This window comes from Gastrolobium bilobum, unplaced genomic scaffold (genome assembly GCF_033153095.1).
Source record: "Gastrolobium bilobum isolate Gb01-03AN ecotype WA unplaced genomic scaffold, APGP_CSIRO_Gbil_v1 utg918, whole genome shotgun sequence".
Classification (NCBI taxonomy): domain Eukaryota; kingdom Viridiplantae; phylum Streptophyta; class Magnoliopsida; order Fabales; family Fabaceae; genus Gastrolobium; species Gastrolobium bilobum.
The window spans coordinates 157,706-175,657 of record NW_026898111.1 but is presented as its reverse complement, the minus strand read 5'-3'; the positions used below and the strand labels follow the sequence as shown (position 1 = coordinate 175,657).

Below are 17,952 nucleotides of genomic sequence, written 5' to 3'. Positions count from 1 at the left end.
ACGGAATATAATGTCAATGCTCTGTTTCCATGCAATACAATTTGCGATTAAATTGGACGAGTTAGCGTCAAAAAATTATTGTCGCAAGTTGCGACGAAATTTTGATTGTAGAAATGCCATCGTAAATTTTATTTGCAACGACATCTTCATCGACAACCATTTGCCTAGCGTAAATTTCATCACAAACCCTATTTGCGATATAATTCAGTTAGTTTGCGATGGAAATAATCCACCGCAAATGACCTAATTTTTAGTAGTGATAAAGACTTCACGCTCTTCTTTTTGCCTTTAAAGGCTTTGTAGAAATTATGCTTGTCATTCCAATTGAATTAGTGAATAAATATTTAAATGGAAATTCAGTTTGAGTGCACTGATCACATTTCAATAAATTCAAAGTCATTGCATCATGGTAAACAAGAATGTGATACAGTGTAAACAAGAAAGAAGGAGTTTAAATATTGAAGAAGTCTTATATAGATTTTAATATATTGTGTTTAATTTGTACCAAGAAAATACAGATATCATTATAAGTACTGACTATATAAGAAAAATATCACCAACTAACTATACGTCAGAGTTTAAATTGGTAAAAAAAGTGACAAATTGTCCAAACCAAACAAATTTTGATGTCGAATATAAACATAAAAAAAAATACATCGTCACTTATAATTGATTGATACAGCAAATAAGTCTTATATAGGATATAATATATTACATTCGTACTAATAAAATACAAGTATCATTATAACTACTGTTTATATAAGAAAAATATCATCAACTATTTATACAAAAGAGTTTATATTAATAAAAAAGTGAGAGAGAAATAGTCAGAAACCATACAAATTTTGATATCAAACAAAAAATTAAAAAATACGATTTACATAGGGTGGATGATTTGGAGGATCAAAAGACCCAAACACCGTCCCATGAGATTTGCTATGACTTTGATGTGATGTGATGCATTTGCTGGAGGCCAAACGTTCCGTGTCTTCTTCCCTATCGTTAATTAATTAGCATGATACCACATAGCACTAAGACAAAATACTATAAAATATTCTATTAAATAAAATACAATAAGTGTTTTTACCAAAAATAATACAATACAATAAAATAAAAAGACAACCCAAACCGAAGGCCCAAATTCTTTTGTGAAATATTCTAGAAATCGTTATGAAGATGAAAACAAACAGATATTCAATATATAAAATTATTTAAGCTATATAAAAAATTGATGTGATATTACATAAATATTAATATATAAAAATTATTCAACCAACATTATCTATTTTTTTATTTTTTATCTTCTGAAAATTGTTGGTTTGAGAAGCACGCGTGCTACAAAAATAGTTTTTTGTTTTTAAATCTAAAACTAGACATTCACTTTTTTTTTTTTGGAAATACAAACTAGACATTCACTGGTACTGCATAATATACTCCTTACTTTTCCATAATTTCTTTTTAAAACTGTTACTATTTAATAAAACAAAATATAAAAAATTATAATTCATGATTTTATTTGTTTTCAGTACTCCTTAACATCTCACTATACAATCACAATTTTTCTTTGATAAAAACCTTAAAAGTTAAAAATAAAATAAAATAATGCAGATTGAAGGACTGCAGAGTGTATCGAAATGTGTGCATTAAGCAATTTTTTTAAATATATTACTAAGCAATTATTTTAACTTAAAAACTTAAATTGTTTGGTGAGGGTGATATTAATATTTTTATATTATATTTTTGTAATACGTTTCATTATCAAGAATTTATTGAACTTGAAATATGCATAATATATAGATTCAGTTACTTGTGTAAAGAAATTTGATAATATTTAATTATTTATTAATAAAATAAATTTGTAATTACTTAATCACATAGGCTATATTATATAAAATAACTCATTCAATTCAACAACTTAAATTGTTCAGTGAAAGCCATATTTAAGGTTATATATTATATGTCTTTAACTTTTTTAATTTGAATGCATTATTAAAGTAAAATACTTTTATGCTATCACTTAATGACTTTTATTTATATCATGTATTGAATTCAATTAACATGTAATTAATGTATCGTCAAAATTGTTAAATAATATGGTAAGACATTATCATTAAATCATAGTATATACTGTTTATATTGACAATGAATAAGCATTGTAATTATTTTTTAATTTCGTATAATTCTATAATTATGTGCCATGTTTTTAAATACCAAACTACAGATTCCTACATATTCGTGAGGTTAAATCTTGAAATCATTGAAAATGAATAAAAGGAGTTTGATTATATGTTTTGACTGAAGACATTTTTGACATGTTTTTATTTATAAATCGGAATTTAAATGTACTAAGACCGAAAAATCACAAGAAAAAATAAGTTATTAAAAAATTGGAATAATTTATTTTAAATTAAACCATTGGAGGTGTGTTTAAAATTTACCCTGTATTAAAACTCTTAAAGAAAGAAATTTATTCCCTTTTTGTTCATTCATTGTCTGTTATCTAAACATATTGTTAGTTATAAGTGATTATTACTGATTGGTGATTATTTCTCTTTACAATATTAAGTCTAAACTAAAATGTATTTTAAAAAAAAATTAAGCATTTGAAAAATTTTGAATGCTAAAATATTCTATTTCATAAAGTATACTCCTTTGGTTTTAAATAATGGGGAAGGTTATATTTATAAATTTTTTATTTACAAATTACATTATGTCTGACCGGTAATATACTCTTGAATAGAGTATTACCGGTCAGATATAATGTAATTTGTAAAAAAAAAAAATTTGTCAATATAACACTACTCTTAAATAATTGTTATTCAAAGTTATGCACAAGGGTTTGAGAAAGTCATTAGATATATCTAATTTTAAGAAAATATAATTAAATTTAACTAAATTCCTCTTTTACTCCAGTGATTCTCTTTCCCAGAAATAAAGATAAAACTAAAAAATAATTAATGTCTTCTTAATGTTTTAAATGACAAATAATATAAAATAAATCAAAACTATAAAGTGACAGTTAATTTGGAAAAAGAAAGGTAACAAGCATTGAGTATACCACTTTCATTAAAAAAATTATATTTGATGTTAAAAAGAAAGAAACGTGAAAAATGACAAATAAAAGTTTAAAAGCTTTTCAATTAAATTACTCTTTCATTCCATTTATACGTTCCCTCACCTCACTTGGTATCAATGGATAAAGATAAAATAAAACAATAAATTAATATATTCTTAATTTTCTAAAGTGACAAACAATTTAAAAGAAACTAAAACTTGTAAAGTAAAAGTTATTTTGAAGCAAAAAAAATAACAAGCATTATCTACACCATTTTGTTTGACAGAAATATGTTTGGTGTTAAAGGGAAAGCAAGGATCAGGTATGCAAAAAGATTAATTAAAAAATTGAAAACTTTGTATTCATTATATTGTATTTTATAAAACTCAATAAATCACTTCCTAGCTTACAAATGTATTTTTATTTTTTCTTTTAATTTAATTTCATTAAGATCTTCCTTTTGAAACCATGCATTGGCAAAAATTGAATAGATAAAAAGGGGTTTAACAATAAAAAGAATAGGTAAAAAGGGAGAGAAGAAAGAACACACCAACAATCCACTATTCACTTAAAAGACAAAACACGAGAGAGACTGGCAAGAAAAAAGAAAAAGAAAAAGGAAAAGAAATGAATCTTGTGAAAAAATCACTTGAAGCTGAAGGAAGGAACTTATCCATGAGTTCTGTAAACTTTTCTTTTGCTTTTCCTTTTCGTATAATAAATGCCATTAACATTGTAATGCTCTTGCTTTTTACGAATACAAAACTTGTACTCTAAGAACTCACACATGGCCATGTGGTAAAAGTGCAAAGTAATGAGCCAACAAATAAGACACAATTTTCTTATATATATTCATTCCCATTAGGTGGCTTTTCTATACCTTCAGCATATTTTAAAGGTTATATTGGTGATATGCACAGTACAACAAAAGGGTATAGTCATCAACTCATCACCATTAAATCAACTGATTCATCCATGCTTTTCAATTATATATTAGTCACGAGCCGCCTGTATGCATGTAGGTAAGTCTTTTAAAAGCTTTAAAATATTTAATTAAAAAGGTATTTATCAGTTGAGAAAACTTCAAGTTATGTGCTTAATTATGAAGATCACTATAGCTGCTGATTTGGCAGTAGCAACCGAGGACATGGCCAAAGTTGTACACCGATCCCATAGGCTATAGTCTGCATCCATCTATTTTTTCTTACACTTTTTTTTTTATGTTGTTCTCATGTTATATTAACAAAAAAGTTAGTCAAAAACATCATACATATATATATATATATATATATAGTTTAGTTTTTCTCTTCTTGCAAGAGAGAATTATCTTCTGTAAAAAAAATAACTATATACTATGGACACTACATAATTATAATGATAAAATTATTTTTTTCTCTTCGTCACATCAGCCTATAATGTCTTAGAAGAGAAAAAAAATAACTTTAATATTATAACTATGTATTACCCATAGTACATAATTATTATTTTTTTGCAAGAGAGATTCCCTAATGATTACCCATATATGTTAGAAAAATAATTTGTTATTTTAAAGAACCTAAGTTATGTCATTTTATCCATTTATAACTAAACTATACATTTCGGAGAAAACATATTATAATATTAAAGTTGTGGAAAGTGAAAAAAATATGGGTTCGCTTTTTCTGTATTTACTGCAGATAACTTATTTGCAGTAAGCCCAATACGACGTCGTTTTTGGGGTGGAAATCATGGTATTTTTGTAATTTTAATTTATTTCAGGGTTATTATAATCTTTATAATTATAATTTTTAATTTTTCAATATCAAAATAATGTCGTTTTGGAAATAAATACAGATAACTTATCTGCAATAACTGCAAAAATATTTATGTCTCTCTCTCTCTCTCTATATATATACATATATATATATATATATATATATATATATATATATGTATATATAGGGGTAAGATCTTTTTATACCGGTGTAAGACTAATAAGTCTTACACTGCATATCAACCGTTGATGGACGGAAATTATCGGTTGTCATTTGAAGTGTAATTAAAATTAATTAATATTAATTAATTCGTTTGACTTCCTAAATTATAACCGTTGGATGCACATAAATCAATGGTTGAGATGTGGTGTAAGACTTATTAGTCTTATACTGGTGTAAAATGATCATAATCCATATATATAGACAAAATCATTTTTGCAGTCGTTGCACATACAACAAGTCAGGATACACGTACAACAAGCTATGATACGATTTCAGATCCTAAGATATGGTTCTGTATCTGGCTTTTTTTTTTTAAAGAAAACCAGTGAGAGTCACTTTTTTGTGTCAGCTGCAGATAGTAGCTCTCTGCCGTCGTTGCAGAAATATTGCGCCCACACCCACATATATAGATATATATAGATATATATATATGGGTTATATATATATATATATAGTAACGTGAGCCATTGGATATAAGTGGATCAATGGTCAAGAGAGAAGAGAACTCTTACACCGGTGTAAGAATATCTTGCCCCTATATATATATATATATATATATATATATATATATATATAGAGAGAGAGAGAGAGAGAGAGTGTTTTTAGTGAGTGTACAATGACTGGATACAAAATTCGGTCCAGTGCACTAAGTTCTCCCGCGAGAACACAGTTATAGTAAATATTATAACTATGTTCTCTCGAGAGAACACCTGGAGAACACCATTATAATATTTAGTGCACTAAATTCTCGTGAAAGATCTTAGTGCACTGGACGGTCCAGTGACTGAATTTTCATTTTTTTCATATATATATATATATATATATATATATATATATATATATATTTAGAATAAGTTTGGGGGAAATCTGCCGTATTCTTAAGGTCTTTTAATACATGATTTATTGTAAAATATAATTATTTAATTAGTTAGATAAATAGTTAATGACATCAATTTTTTTATACATATTGGTTGATACGATGGAAATGAGCAGTTAATCCTAAGGTGCTATTTGGTAGTAGGTAAATATTTAAAGGAAAAAATATTTCTGCAACCACTTTATATAAGTTTATTTACAGCTACCTGTTTATAACTATGTTCTTCCGGAAGAACATAGTTATAACATTAAAGTTGTTTTTTTTTCTCTCTCCACGTCAGCAGACAGGTTCTGAAAAGTCAATGAGGAGAGAGAAAAAAACAACTTTTAATTTTATAACTATGTTCTTCCGAGAGAATATAGTTATAAAGAATAGCTGTAGATAAGCTTATCTAAAGTGGCTGCAGAAATGTTTCCTTATATTTAAATGCCTGACATTCTAAGGTTGGCATTCCTAAAGTTAGAGACTCAGCATAACCCCTGTGGTACAAAAGCAACCGTAACTTTTTCTTTGATATGGATAAAAAGATATAAAAAGAAATAAAGGTTCGACAGCAAAAACAGTTATTTAATCTGAAAGAATAACTGACTCGTCTATTGCTTTTGTTAAAATATATTCCAAAACGAGTTTTACGCTTAAAACTTGGGACCTTCTTACCGAAAATTATTGCATGCTATTATTTCAGTATTAAGTAAAATTGTGCTTATTTTTTATTTTTTTTGATTTTTTTGATTTTTTTTTTTGGAAACTGATTCTTATTACATTTTGAGGTGAATCAGAACCCTCGGTATCCCTATGGGTTCGACTCTTTGAGCCGTCTATGGAACTAATCCAGAGTTTGAGTGCGAGTCCAAGAATTACGGTACTTATGCCCCTCCCCAAATTATTTTTTGATTCTAATTATGGTATTTATTTTTATTTTTTGATTCTAATTATTTCTTTGGAACGAGTCAAGTTTCCTAGATAATAAGAAAAGAGATCCACATAAATATGAAATTAATTCTGAAATGAGCGACATGACAATTATCCACGTGTATAAACGGACTCGCTACTCTTTTGACAATTCATTTCCTAGAGCTTATATTGACAAATGAGCCAGCCCTGGATTATTTTATCTAATTTTAAAACTGTAGCCCTAAAATCAAATGATAAATAATATGATTGTTTTTTATACAAATTTATTTACAAATTAATGACTACCTCATTCATTATGAATTTTCAATTCCTACGTTATTTTTATTTGTTTTTAGAAGGTCATAATATTTTTATCATCTCCTTCTAGAATAAAGTGATAGAAAATATATGTATATCAAAAATAAGAAAAATTAAGCCACCAAAAAAAAAGGAAAAAGAAAAAATTATTATATATAGGGTTTGATGTTTGTCCTCTCAAAGAACATAGAGTTGTGTCATTTTAATTGAGAGAAAAACACACGTAATGAAAATCATGGGGGGTGAGTGATTTTTTTTAATCTTAAATAAAAATATATTAGTTTGTGTTTTTCTCTTACTCAAAATAGTAAAACTCTATATTTTAAAAGGACAAATATTTTTTCCACACACGCGCACACATATATATATAGTAAAACATATTTCTCCTGTCATATGAGATAATATTATCTCCTACAACCCAAACAATATCGTTTTGGGGTTTATGATTAAAAATAAAGGATATTTCAAAAAATTAACTTTTAATTTTAATCATAAATCCCAAAACGATGTCGTTTTGATATTACAGAAGATAAATTTATTTCATGTTATAGAAGAAACATTAATCTCAAATGTATATATATACGCGCTTTAAACTTCTGGCAGAAGTTCCTCTTCGGCCAGTACACATAAATGTGGGCCACATCAATAATTAAAAAAAATAAAAAATGAAACAATTTCTATCACGGAAATCAAACGTGTTTTCCTATATATATATATATATATATATATATATATATATATATATATATAAGTATTTCTGCAGCCACTTTAGATAAGGTTATATACAGCTACCTCTTTTTAACTAAGTATGACCGGTCACACTTAATTATAACAATAAAGCTGTTCTTTTTTCTCTCTCCTCAGACATTGTCGACTGACGTGGCGGAGAAATAAAATGCAATTTTAAAGTATGACCGGTCATACTTAGTTAAAAAAGGTAGTTGTAGAGCTTATCTAAAGTGGCGGTAGAAATGTTTTCCCCATATATATATATATATATATATATATATATATATATATATATATATATATATATATATATATATATTATCGTTTCTCAAGTAGCTTGAGGTAAGTTTATCTCCGGCTATTAAATCATAACCGTACAAAGATGGATCAATGGTGATAAAGGAAAAGAGAGAAAAAGGGAATCATAACCATTCAAAGGTGAATCAATTAATATAAGAAATAAATAAATAAAACGACGTAGTTTTGGGGTAGCCGGAGATAAACTTATCTCAAGCTGCTTGAGAAATGTTTTTCCCATATATATATATATATATAGTTACTCTAAGTGCAACAATGACATATGTATGGTTATGATTCCTCATATTTAATGTTTTCACCTTTTATATAGTTATAATTTCCCATATTAAATATTTCAACATATATATATATATATATATATATGAAATTTCGTCAGTGCTGCTCGTAAAGCGGTTAAAGAAAAATTGAACCCATATATATAGGAAATCTACTATAATTCAACAGGAAAATTAATCTCTCATGTTATAGACATCGAATTTTCAAGTGGGTCCCATCACTTAATAACAAAAAAACATGTTATCACGATTTTTTATATATGTGCAAGAGAAAGAAACATTTCTCCTTGCACGAGAAAAATATTCCCATATATATATATATATATATATTATTTAATTTGTAAAAAACACTAATTTGTTTGTAGTAGCTTTAATAGATGACTACTTCAATTCCTAATAAACAATGCAATTTTTTATTCGTTATTGTCAATTTTTACAATAATATTATATTTAAGATGATAGAAATGATAACATGTGTAAAGACTTACATTTTTTTTTTACTATTAAAGTTGCTTTTGTCATGCAATTTTTTTGATAAAGTTAAACAGTTTAAATATTCAGTATATTATTATAATGAACTGGTATAGGCAAATTTAATAAGAATATTGTTTTTTTTTTATTTCAACCAGATTAATATTCATTTTTTTGATAATAAACTCTTGGTTTACTATATTTTTAGGCTAAATTATACAAGAATTATATGGTAGATTGCATGAAATTCAAGGTGTTATATGATAAAATCATAAAGATTTGAAAATTGAGCTAATGTTTTGATATCTTGCTCATTGCGAAGGTAAATCCACAAGATTTGGTGCTAAGAAGTGATAGAACAATCATAACAAAAATTTGAAGCCCAATCTGTAGGATTTTAGAGGAAAAAAAGGAAATTTGACTGAGAATAGATAGAGATCCATGAGGAGATTTGATGAAGAATTAAAAAAAGATGTGATTTCTAAGGTTATAAATAGGGAGCTCAGGGTCAAAGAACTCATTCACAGACACACCATGGGAAATACATAGAGACCCAAAGGAGGAATCCTGTTGCGGAGCGTTGGAGCATTGGGGAACCAAGTCAACATCACACCAATGGAGGCTTGGGGAACTACTTTCTTTCTTATTGCTTTTAAATTCAGTATGCTAGGCTAAGATTTTATGTAGTTAGGGGTAGATGGCACCCAATTGAATCCTTATGTTTATGAATTAAATTGTCTCTGAATTCTTCTCTTTTTATATTTGAATAAATTTATCTGTCTTTAATGCTTTCTACGAGTTTGCTTCTTATATATTGATTTAGGGGAATTGTATGACAACAAAGATGTTGGTGCATGAATCCTGATTTGATAAATTTATCACAATCCTTGTGATCTAGGGATAGACGTAGGACAATTATGCAATCTTTAAATTCTTGATCTTAATGCATGTTTTCTTGGAGAATAATAGGGGAACTAGAGTTCTTTCAAGATCACATAGATTTAGGGTAACAAGAAATTGAGCCCTAATTAACTTAAAAAGAATTGATTGACATTATATTAAGAGCAGATTCTTGATAGTTTAATTCATAGCATATAAAGGAGATTGAGGGAAGTCGAAACTCTAACTACACTTGTTTTTAATCTTTAAATCAATCATCTTTTCAATTATTTTTAATTCTGAAATTTAATTTGCATGTTATTAATTATTTTCAATTTCAATTCTTTTAATCTTGATTGTCCAACTAAACCGTAATTAGTGAACTAGTGTTTGAAAATCTAATTCTCGTGGTAACGATCTCGTACTCCGGTACACTTTTATTACTTAACGACCGGTGCATTTGCCGAGTCGCAACAAGTTTTTGAAATTAAAAAAAAATTAAAAATTAATTTATTTTTTTTAAAATTAAAAAAAGTTAAAAAAATTAATGCAGAATTTAAATTGCAGAAATTTAAAACGTTCAATCTAAACAGTTTTTAGTTACCTCTAATGTTGAAGGATTTATTCCCCGGTAACGACGCCAAAACTTGTTGCGACTCGGCAAGTGCACCGGTCGTTAAGTAATAAAAGTGTACCGGAGTACGAAATCGTTCCCACGAGGATTGCGTTTTCAAACACCAGTTCACTAATCACGATTTAGTTGGACAATCAAGATTGAGATTAAGAGAATTGAAATTGAAAACAATTAAAACATGCAAATTAAATTTTAGAATTAAAAACAATTGAAAAGATGATTGATTTAAAGATTAAAAACAAGTGTAGTTAGAGTTTCGACTTCCTCCAGTCTCCTCTATATGCTAACGGCGCCAAAAACTTGTTGCGACTCGGCAAGTGCACCGATCGTTAAGTAATAAAAGTGTACCGGAGTATGAAATCGTTCACGAGGATTGCGTTTTCAAACACTAGTTCACTAATCACGATTTAGTTGGACAATCAAGATTGAGATTAAGAGAATTGAAATTGAAAACAATTAAAACATGCAAATTAAATTTTAGAATTAAAAACAATTGAAAAGATGATTGATTTAAAGATTAAAAACAAGTGTAGTTAGAGTTTCGACTTCCTCCAATCTCCTCTATATGCTATGAATTAAACTGTCAAAAATCTGCTCTTAATATAATGCCAATCAATTATTTATAAGTTAATTAGGGCTCAATTCTTTGTTATCTTAAATCTATGTGATCTTGAAAGAACTCTAGTTCTCCGATTATTCCCCAAGAAAACATGCATTAAAATCAAGAATTTAAAGATTGCACAATTTCCCTATGTCTATCCCTATATCACAAGGATTGTGATAAATTTATCAAACCAGGGTTCATGCACCAACATCCCTATTGTCATACAATTCCCCTAAATCAATCTATAAGGAGAAAACTCATAGAAAGCATTAAAGACAGAAAAATTTATTCAAATATAAAAAGAGAACAATTCAGAGACAATTTAATTCATAAACATAAGAATTCAATTGGGTTTAATCTACTTCTAACTACAGAAAAACTTAGCCTAACATACTGAATTTAAAAGCAATAAGAAAGAAAATAGTTCCCCAAGCCTCCATTTGTGTGATGTTGACTTGGTTCCCTAGTGCTGCAACGCTCCACAACCGGATTCCTCCTTTGGGTCTCTGTGTATTTCCCGTGGTGTGTCTGTGAATGAGTTCTTTGACCCTGAGCTCCCTATTTATAACCTTAGAAGCCACATCTTTTTTTAATTCCTCATCAAATCTCCCCATGGATTTCTATCTATTCTCAATCAAATCATATTTGTTTCCTTTTTTCCCTCTAAGATCCTGCAGATTGGGCTTCAAATCTTTGTTATGATTCCTTTATCACTTCTTAGCACCAAATCTTGTGGATTTACCTTCACAATGAGTAAGATATCAAAACATTAGCTCAATTTTCAAATCTTTATGATTTTATCATATCACACATTGAATTCCATGCAATCTACCATATAAAATTTATTATTTTCTATATGCATAATATGATTTTTATCTATCAAACTATTAAATCATATATTATATTACTTGTGTCAAATTTTTTTTTTTTGGTAAGCAACTTGTGTCAAATTTTATAAAAACTTACGAATAATAAGAGTATAATTAAGTGATTTTTATTTTTACGAGTTTTAAAAATATTTATTATATTAATATTAATATATTTCCATGAATTATTAAAAAAAATTAGAATAATATACAATTTTATAAAAATGGTTTATGTGGAGACAACTTTCAATCTAAGTTAATTATTTGATAAAAAAATTATTAAAAATATAAGTAAATTTAACTTACGCTAATATAAATTAATACACCTTTCGAAATTCACTTATTTTAGATGTAAATTTTATCATACTTATATCAATTAATATTTTTTATAAATATTCAATTTTATCCATCCAACAGTTGGATTGAAAGCTCATAAAGTAAATTAGAATTTATAAAAAAAATTCATAAAATTTAAAAGTTAGTTAATATTATATTCCAAATTTTTATTTTAAAAAATAATATATTTTATTAAACATAAATAAATATCATTTATAAGATTACTAATTTATGAGTAATTAATTTGTTTAATATGTGGTGTGTAACTGTGTATGATATACACGCACGATAATAATAATTGAATCCATTACATCATTCAAAAAGGTGATAAATAGGTCTCACACCTTAGCCCCTTAAAATATGAAAGCAATTTAAAACACGTGTGTGGTATATATTGGGCATTTCGCAAATCTCCAATAAAGTTAATTATAATAATACAGGACCTGTCCCAAGGCCTACAAAAGTAGTGTAGAACACATTGATTGAAGACTAGACCAACTGAAACTTAGAGCCAACATAAATAAAATATTAAAAAAGTAAAATAAAATAAATAGGGATGTGTTATTTTTGTTATGGGTACTTTACTTACAACTCTTTTATGCTAAGATCACAATCTTAAGAGAAAAATTAAATGATAAATATTAGTTAAAATATGATCTTAAGGTGTTGGAGAACAAAAGATAAGATAGATATAAAAAAAATAGAATAACATCTCTCAAATAATAATGGGAAAAACATTTATCCTTTTAAAGGATATACACTTATATCATTTTAGATCCTAACCGTTGATTTTCGTCTATCAACGGTTATAATTTATTGGGTCAAATTTAATGGGCCAAATTTATTATTAATAATTTTAAACCAATAAATTTAAATCGTTGATGGACAAAAATCAACGATTAAGATCTAAAATGATATAAGCTTATATCTTTTAAAATGACAGATGTTATTTCTATAATTAATAATAACTGAATAAATAAATAAATAAATTCACAAAGAAAAGCTTCTTCTAAAGTTTTTACCAAACTACCAAAACCAACAACTACTCTTTCTCTCTCTCTCTCTACACATCACTCTTTCTTTCTTTCTCTCTCCATGTGACCTTTGTCTTATAAGTTAAAACTGTTGCTTAACGCCTCATCTGTCTCTGCGTTTCTCAGCCTCTTAAATTACACGCAGATTTTTTCTTCTCTCTCTCTCTATATCTATCTAACTTTCTCTCACTACCCCCATCAATGGAGAGTCCTCATTCTCCTTCTTCTTCGTCTTCTTCTTCTGAAGGGCATAGCGCCGACGCCATTAATTTCGAAGCCGAGGAGCCACGAACGCCGTTAGCCGTGCGCCGAGCCATGCAGTTACTCAACTCCGGCGAGCCCGAGCTGCGCCTCCAAGCCGCTCGTGATATCCGGCGGCTCACCAAAACCTCCCACCGCTGTCGCCGACAGCTTTCTGAAGCTGTCGGTCCACTCGTCTCCATGCTCCGAGTCGACTCGCCCGAGTCACACGAACCTGCTCTCCTCGCCTTGCTTAACCTAGCCGTCAAAGATGAAAAGTAACTAACTTTTCCTTTCCCTTATTCCCAAAAAATCAATTTTTTTTATGGGGTTTAATTTATTTATAGTGGGGTTGATTTTTATTTTTAATTTTTTTTATTGTTTTTTTGTTGTTGTTTGATGCGCTTTCGATTTTTTGGAATTCGTGTGCTTTATAAGACATACGCGATGCGTTGAAGTCACCCAGTTGGGGATTCATATAAAATTGACATAAAATATTGCTAATTTCGGATTTGATGCATTTGTGTATGGTGTGATACCTCGAGATTCTGTTTTTTATTCCGTTCCTTTATTTTCTTTTTCTTCCTTTTTTTTTTTCTTTCTATTTGAGTGTGATAGGTTGGTGGGAAAATACATGATTTTTTTTTTGTTTTTTTTGGGTGGGATAGTTGGATATTCGTTTTCATAATCTAGCTAGACATCTGTTTTTTTGGGGTAATACCATCTTTGGCAGAAAATAAGAAAAACCACTTTTTCACGGCTTAGATTGCAAGGGTGAAATATTTCTGTTGTTGATTGAGTTCTTGAAAATATCTGGATATGGAAAGAGGAAATGAGCCTTTAAATTGGTATTTTCCGGTTATATTTTCCATTTTATTTTCTTCGTGGTAAATACTGTGTTATCCTTTGAGTACTAGAATGTCCATTAAGTTGATTTATGAATGATAGTTGTTTCTGATAGCTTGAATCCACGAATACTATATCACAAGAAAGAATTGGATGCTTTATAGTCGAAACTTATCCTATTGGAAGGTGGATTTTGCTTTGGTTCTCATGGTGTACTTTCTTTTTTACCTTTTGTTTCTTTTCCTTTTTCGCTTATGTCTTCTTCCTGAAGTAATATTTATATCATTTATTGTTGCTGGTCAAGTTTCAACTTCTAGCAAATGGAATAGTTGTAATTCCTTTATTTTTTGCTGTCGCTTTTTTTTTTTTGTAACAAAATATTTGTGCATAAAGAAGAGCTAGTTAAAACAATAGATATCTGTCTCATATACCCTGAATCCGGTCTTGTAGATGATGAATAATGTCATGTTTATCAAACATGGAAAACAGTAAACGAATTAGATAAAGAAAGCTATTCAGCATGCTTTAATGACTTTTTAGGACGTAGAGTTGGAAGAATTGTAGTTGTTATTATCTTATTTGACTTTTTCTTTCAATAAATTAGTGAGTTAAGTATCCTATGCTTAATCTTTATGGAGATGGTTCAGATACCTGCATTCAAGGTGGTGTTCAACCACTGAATGACTTTTTTCCTACTCCTATTTTCATTAAGTATGTGCTTGTTTGAGTGTATGGAGAATCGGTAGGTAAAAAATAAGGACGGGATTGAATATAGAGTGGGGTAGAAGGTTTTGATTTTCACTCATTGGTGTTTGGATAGAGGGTGAAAAATCGCTTTCATCTCACTTTCATGCTATAGGAGTAGCTAAAATTCGTGGGGTGGAGTGTAAATGAGTTGCACTCTACTTTCAGCCTTCCTACTTTTTTGTTCTACCGTGCTAGTGGAAAGTGATTTTCATTCCAAAAAAATTCTACCTCATCTTTCACCTATGCAAAAAAAGCCTAGTCTAAGTATTCTTGTTTTGGCATTTTTTTAATGCTTAATTGTTGTCATTCTAGATGCTTTTCAGAAGAAGAGACAGTACTTCTTTTACGTCTCTCTCTCTCTCCTTCTTCCATCAGTCCTTGCGGAGGTGTTTTGAGGGCCCAAATTTGCCCCATTATCAACATAGCGCCATTGACTTGAGAATGAACTGTCATTATCAAAATAAACCAGGATTTTGATTTCTTTTGCCTGGTATATATAGTAATGTTGCTTTATGGCTGATGAAGTTATAACAGTTAAACATGCAGTTAATCTTCCTTTGTTTCTTTTGCTGATCATATGTTTCAGATTCAATTCTGATTAACTTTTTGCTAGATATTTTCTTTCATTCATAATTCATTAGGATTCATTACTTAAACTGGCCTTATCTTGCAGGAATAAAATCAATATAGTGGAGGCTGGTGCATTAGAACCGATAATTAGTTTCCTCAAGTCACAAAATATAAATCTGCAGGAGTCTGCAACTGCATCTTTGCTCACACTATCTGCTTCTTCAACCAACAAACCAATTATCAGTGCTTGTGGCGCCATTCCTCTTCTTGTGGATATCCTTAGAGATGGAAGCCCACAAGCTAAAGCTGATGCAGTAATGGCTCTCTCTAATTTATCAACACACCCCAATAATCTCAGCATCATTCTCGAGACAAATCTAATCCCTTTTATAGTTGGCCTTCTTAAAACCTGTAAAAAATCCTCTAAAACAGCTGAAAAATGCTGTGCTTTGATAGAATCGTTGGTGGATTATGATGAGGGCAGAACTGTCTTGACATCTGAAGAAGGTGGGGTTCTTGCAGTTGTGGAAATTCTTGAAAATGGGACTCCCCAAAGTAGGGAGCATGCTGTTGGAGCACTATTGACAATGTGCCAAAGTGATAGATGTAAATACAGGGAACCAATTCTAAAAGAAGGTGTCATTCCAGGACTTCTTGAGCTTACTGTTCAAGGAACAGCCAAGTCTCAGTCAAAAGCACGCACCCTCTTGCAGTTACTAAGAGAATCACCATACCCAAGATCTGAAATTCAACCTGACACACTTGAGAATATAGTATGCAACATCATATCCAAGATTGATGGTGATGATCAATCTGGTAAAGCAAAGAAGATGCTAGCTGAGATGGTCCAAGTCAGCATGGAACAGAGTCTGAGACATTTACAACAAAGGGCACTCGTATGCACCCCAACTGATCTTCCTATAGCTGGCTGTGCTTCTCAAGTTTCTTCAAAATGATAGTTGCCCTTGTCCAACTTTGTTATCTTTTTTCCTTTTATTCCACTCTCTTTTTCTTTCCACTTGGAGCTTGTGACATAAAATTTCCATAGCAAAAATGAAAAAAAAAAGAATAATACATAGTAAAAGTATGCCAGTCCAGGCCATTGTGGAGGTATCGAGTGACTGGTCATTGTCAATAAACTAAGTAGTAAGAGATAAAAGAGCATGATTTTGTAGTTGGATTGTAAAGAAACTCTTGTCTAAAATCATATACAAGTCGTATAGGCTCTTTGTCCAATTCTTCTTGTCTTACATTTCTGCAGTGACTTAATAAGATTAAGCTTCTACAGAGTGGGACCACATGGTCCATTGCTAGATAGATGTTCTGTGATTCTGGCAAAAGGAGATAAGAACTTTAGTGTGATCCGAGATTCGTTACTTGATATGTTAATATTCCAAACCCCCCTCCCTCTTGTAATGCTGTTGTGCTGGGTCATAATAAGGTCTAGTGCTTGCTTTAGTAAAAAACATATTTCTGATTGAAATAATTAAAATTAAATTAATTTAATTTTTTATATATTTAAAATTCATATAAAAGATCTGATTTGAATTGGTTTGTAAATCTATGTTTACGTTTGTAACATCTTAAAAATGAATGTAATTCAGTTTGTTTTAATGCTTTTTCTTTTTCTTTTAATACTATTTGAAGGAGTGAAATCTGAGAAAGCATCTGATTATCAAAAGAAAGATGTCAATCTTTTACAATTCTGAATCAAGTATTGAATTATCAAGAAACAAGACTCAAAGATTGGTTATTTTGTTCAAAATTTTACGATGAAAATCGAAATTCTTGAATTTAAAATTAATGATGAGTTTTTTAACCGGTTGTATATAATTATGAGTTTTTTTTTTAATAATAAAAATCTGACTAAAGATTAAAGCATGAAATTGGTGGCTATAAGGCTAAGTAAAGATATTTCTGTCATAGTGTCATGTTACCAAAAAAGAAGAAGAATAAGATATTTCTGTCAAAATAATGGTTCCTTCATTGATATATTTCATCTACAGTACTTCATCCTTTAACGAGGTCTTCTTATACACAAACTATGATGCATGGACACGGGACAGGACACAACATGACACACCGACACGTTAATTCTAAAAAATGTCATATTTGGACACGTTGGGACACATTTTGATATTAAATAAAAATTTTAATATATGTAATATGATTTATATTTAATACATATAAGAGTCCATAATAAGTCATATAACCAATTGAATATTTAAATTTCATAACATAAATATAAATATAAATAATTTTTCGTAGTTTGTTAATTTTTAA

At 29.1% G+C, this 17,952-nt stretch overlaps 1 protein-coding gene across 1 annotated transcript; it reads left to right on the top strand.

Annotated features, from left to right (window-relative positions):
* The first annotated feature begins 13,371 nt into the window (after positions 1–13,371).
* LOC133312946 (U-box domain-containing protein 3) lies at positions 13,372–16,980 on the top strand. Its single transcript, XM_061514241.1, has 2 exons — positions 13,372–13,784; positions 15,773–16,980. The coding sequence occupies exons 1-2, from the start codon at positions 13,468–13,470 to the stop codon at positions 16,623–16,625; spliced, it is 1,170 nt and encodes a 389-aa protein (XP_061370225.1). The 5' UTR covers positions 13,372–13,467; the 3' UTR covers positions 16,626–16,980.
* Positions 16,981–17,952: the final 972 nt, after the last annotated feature.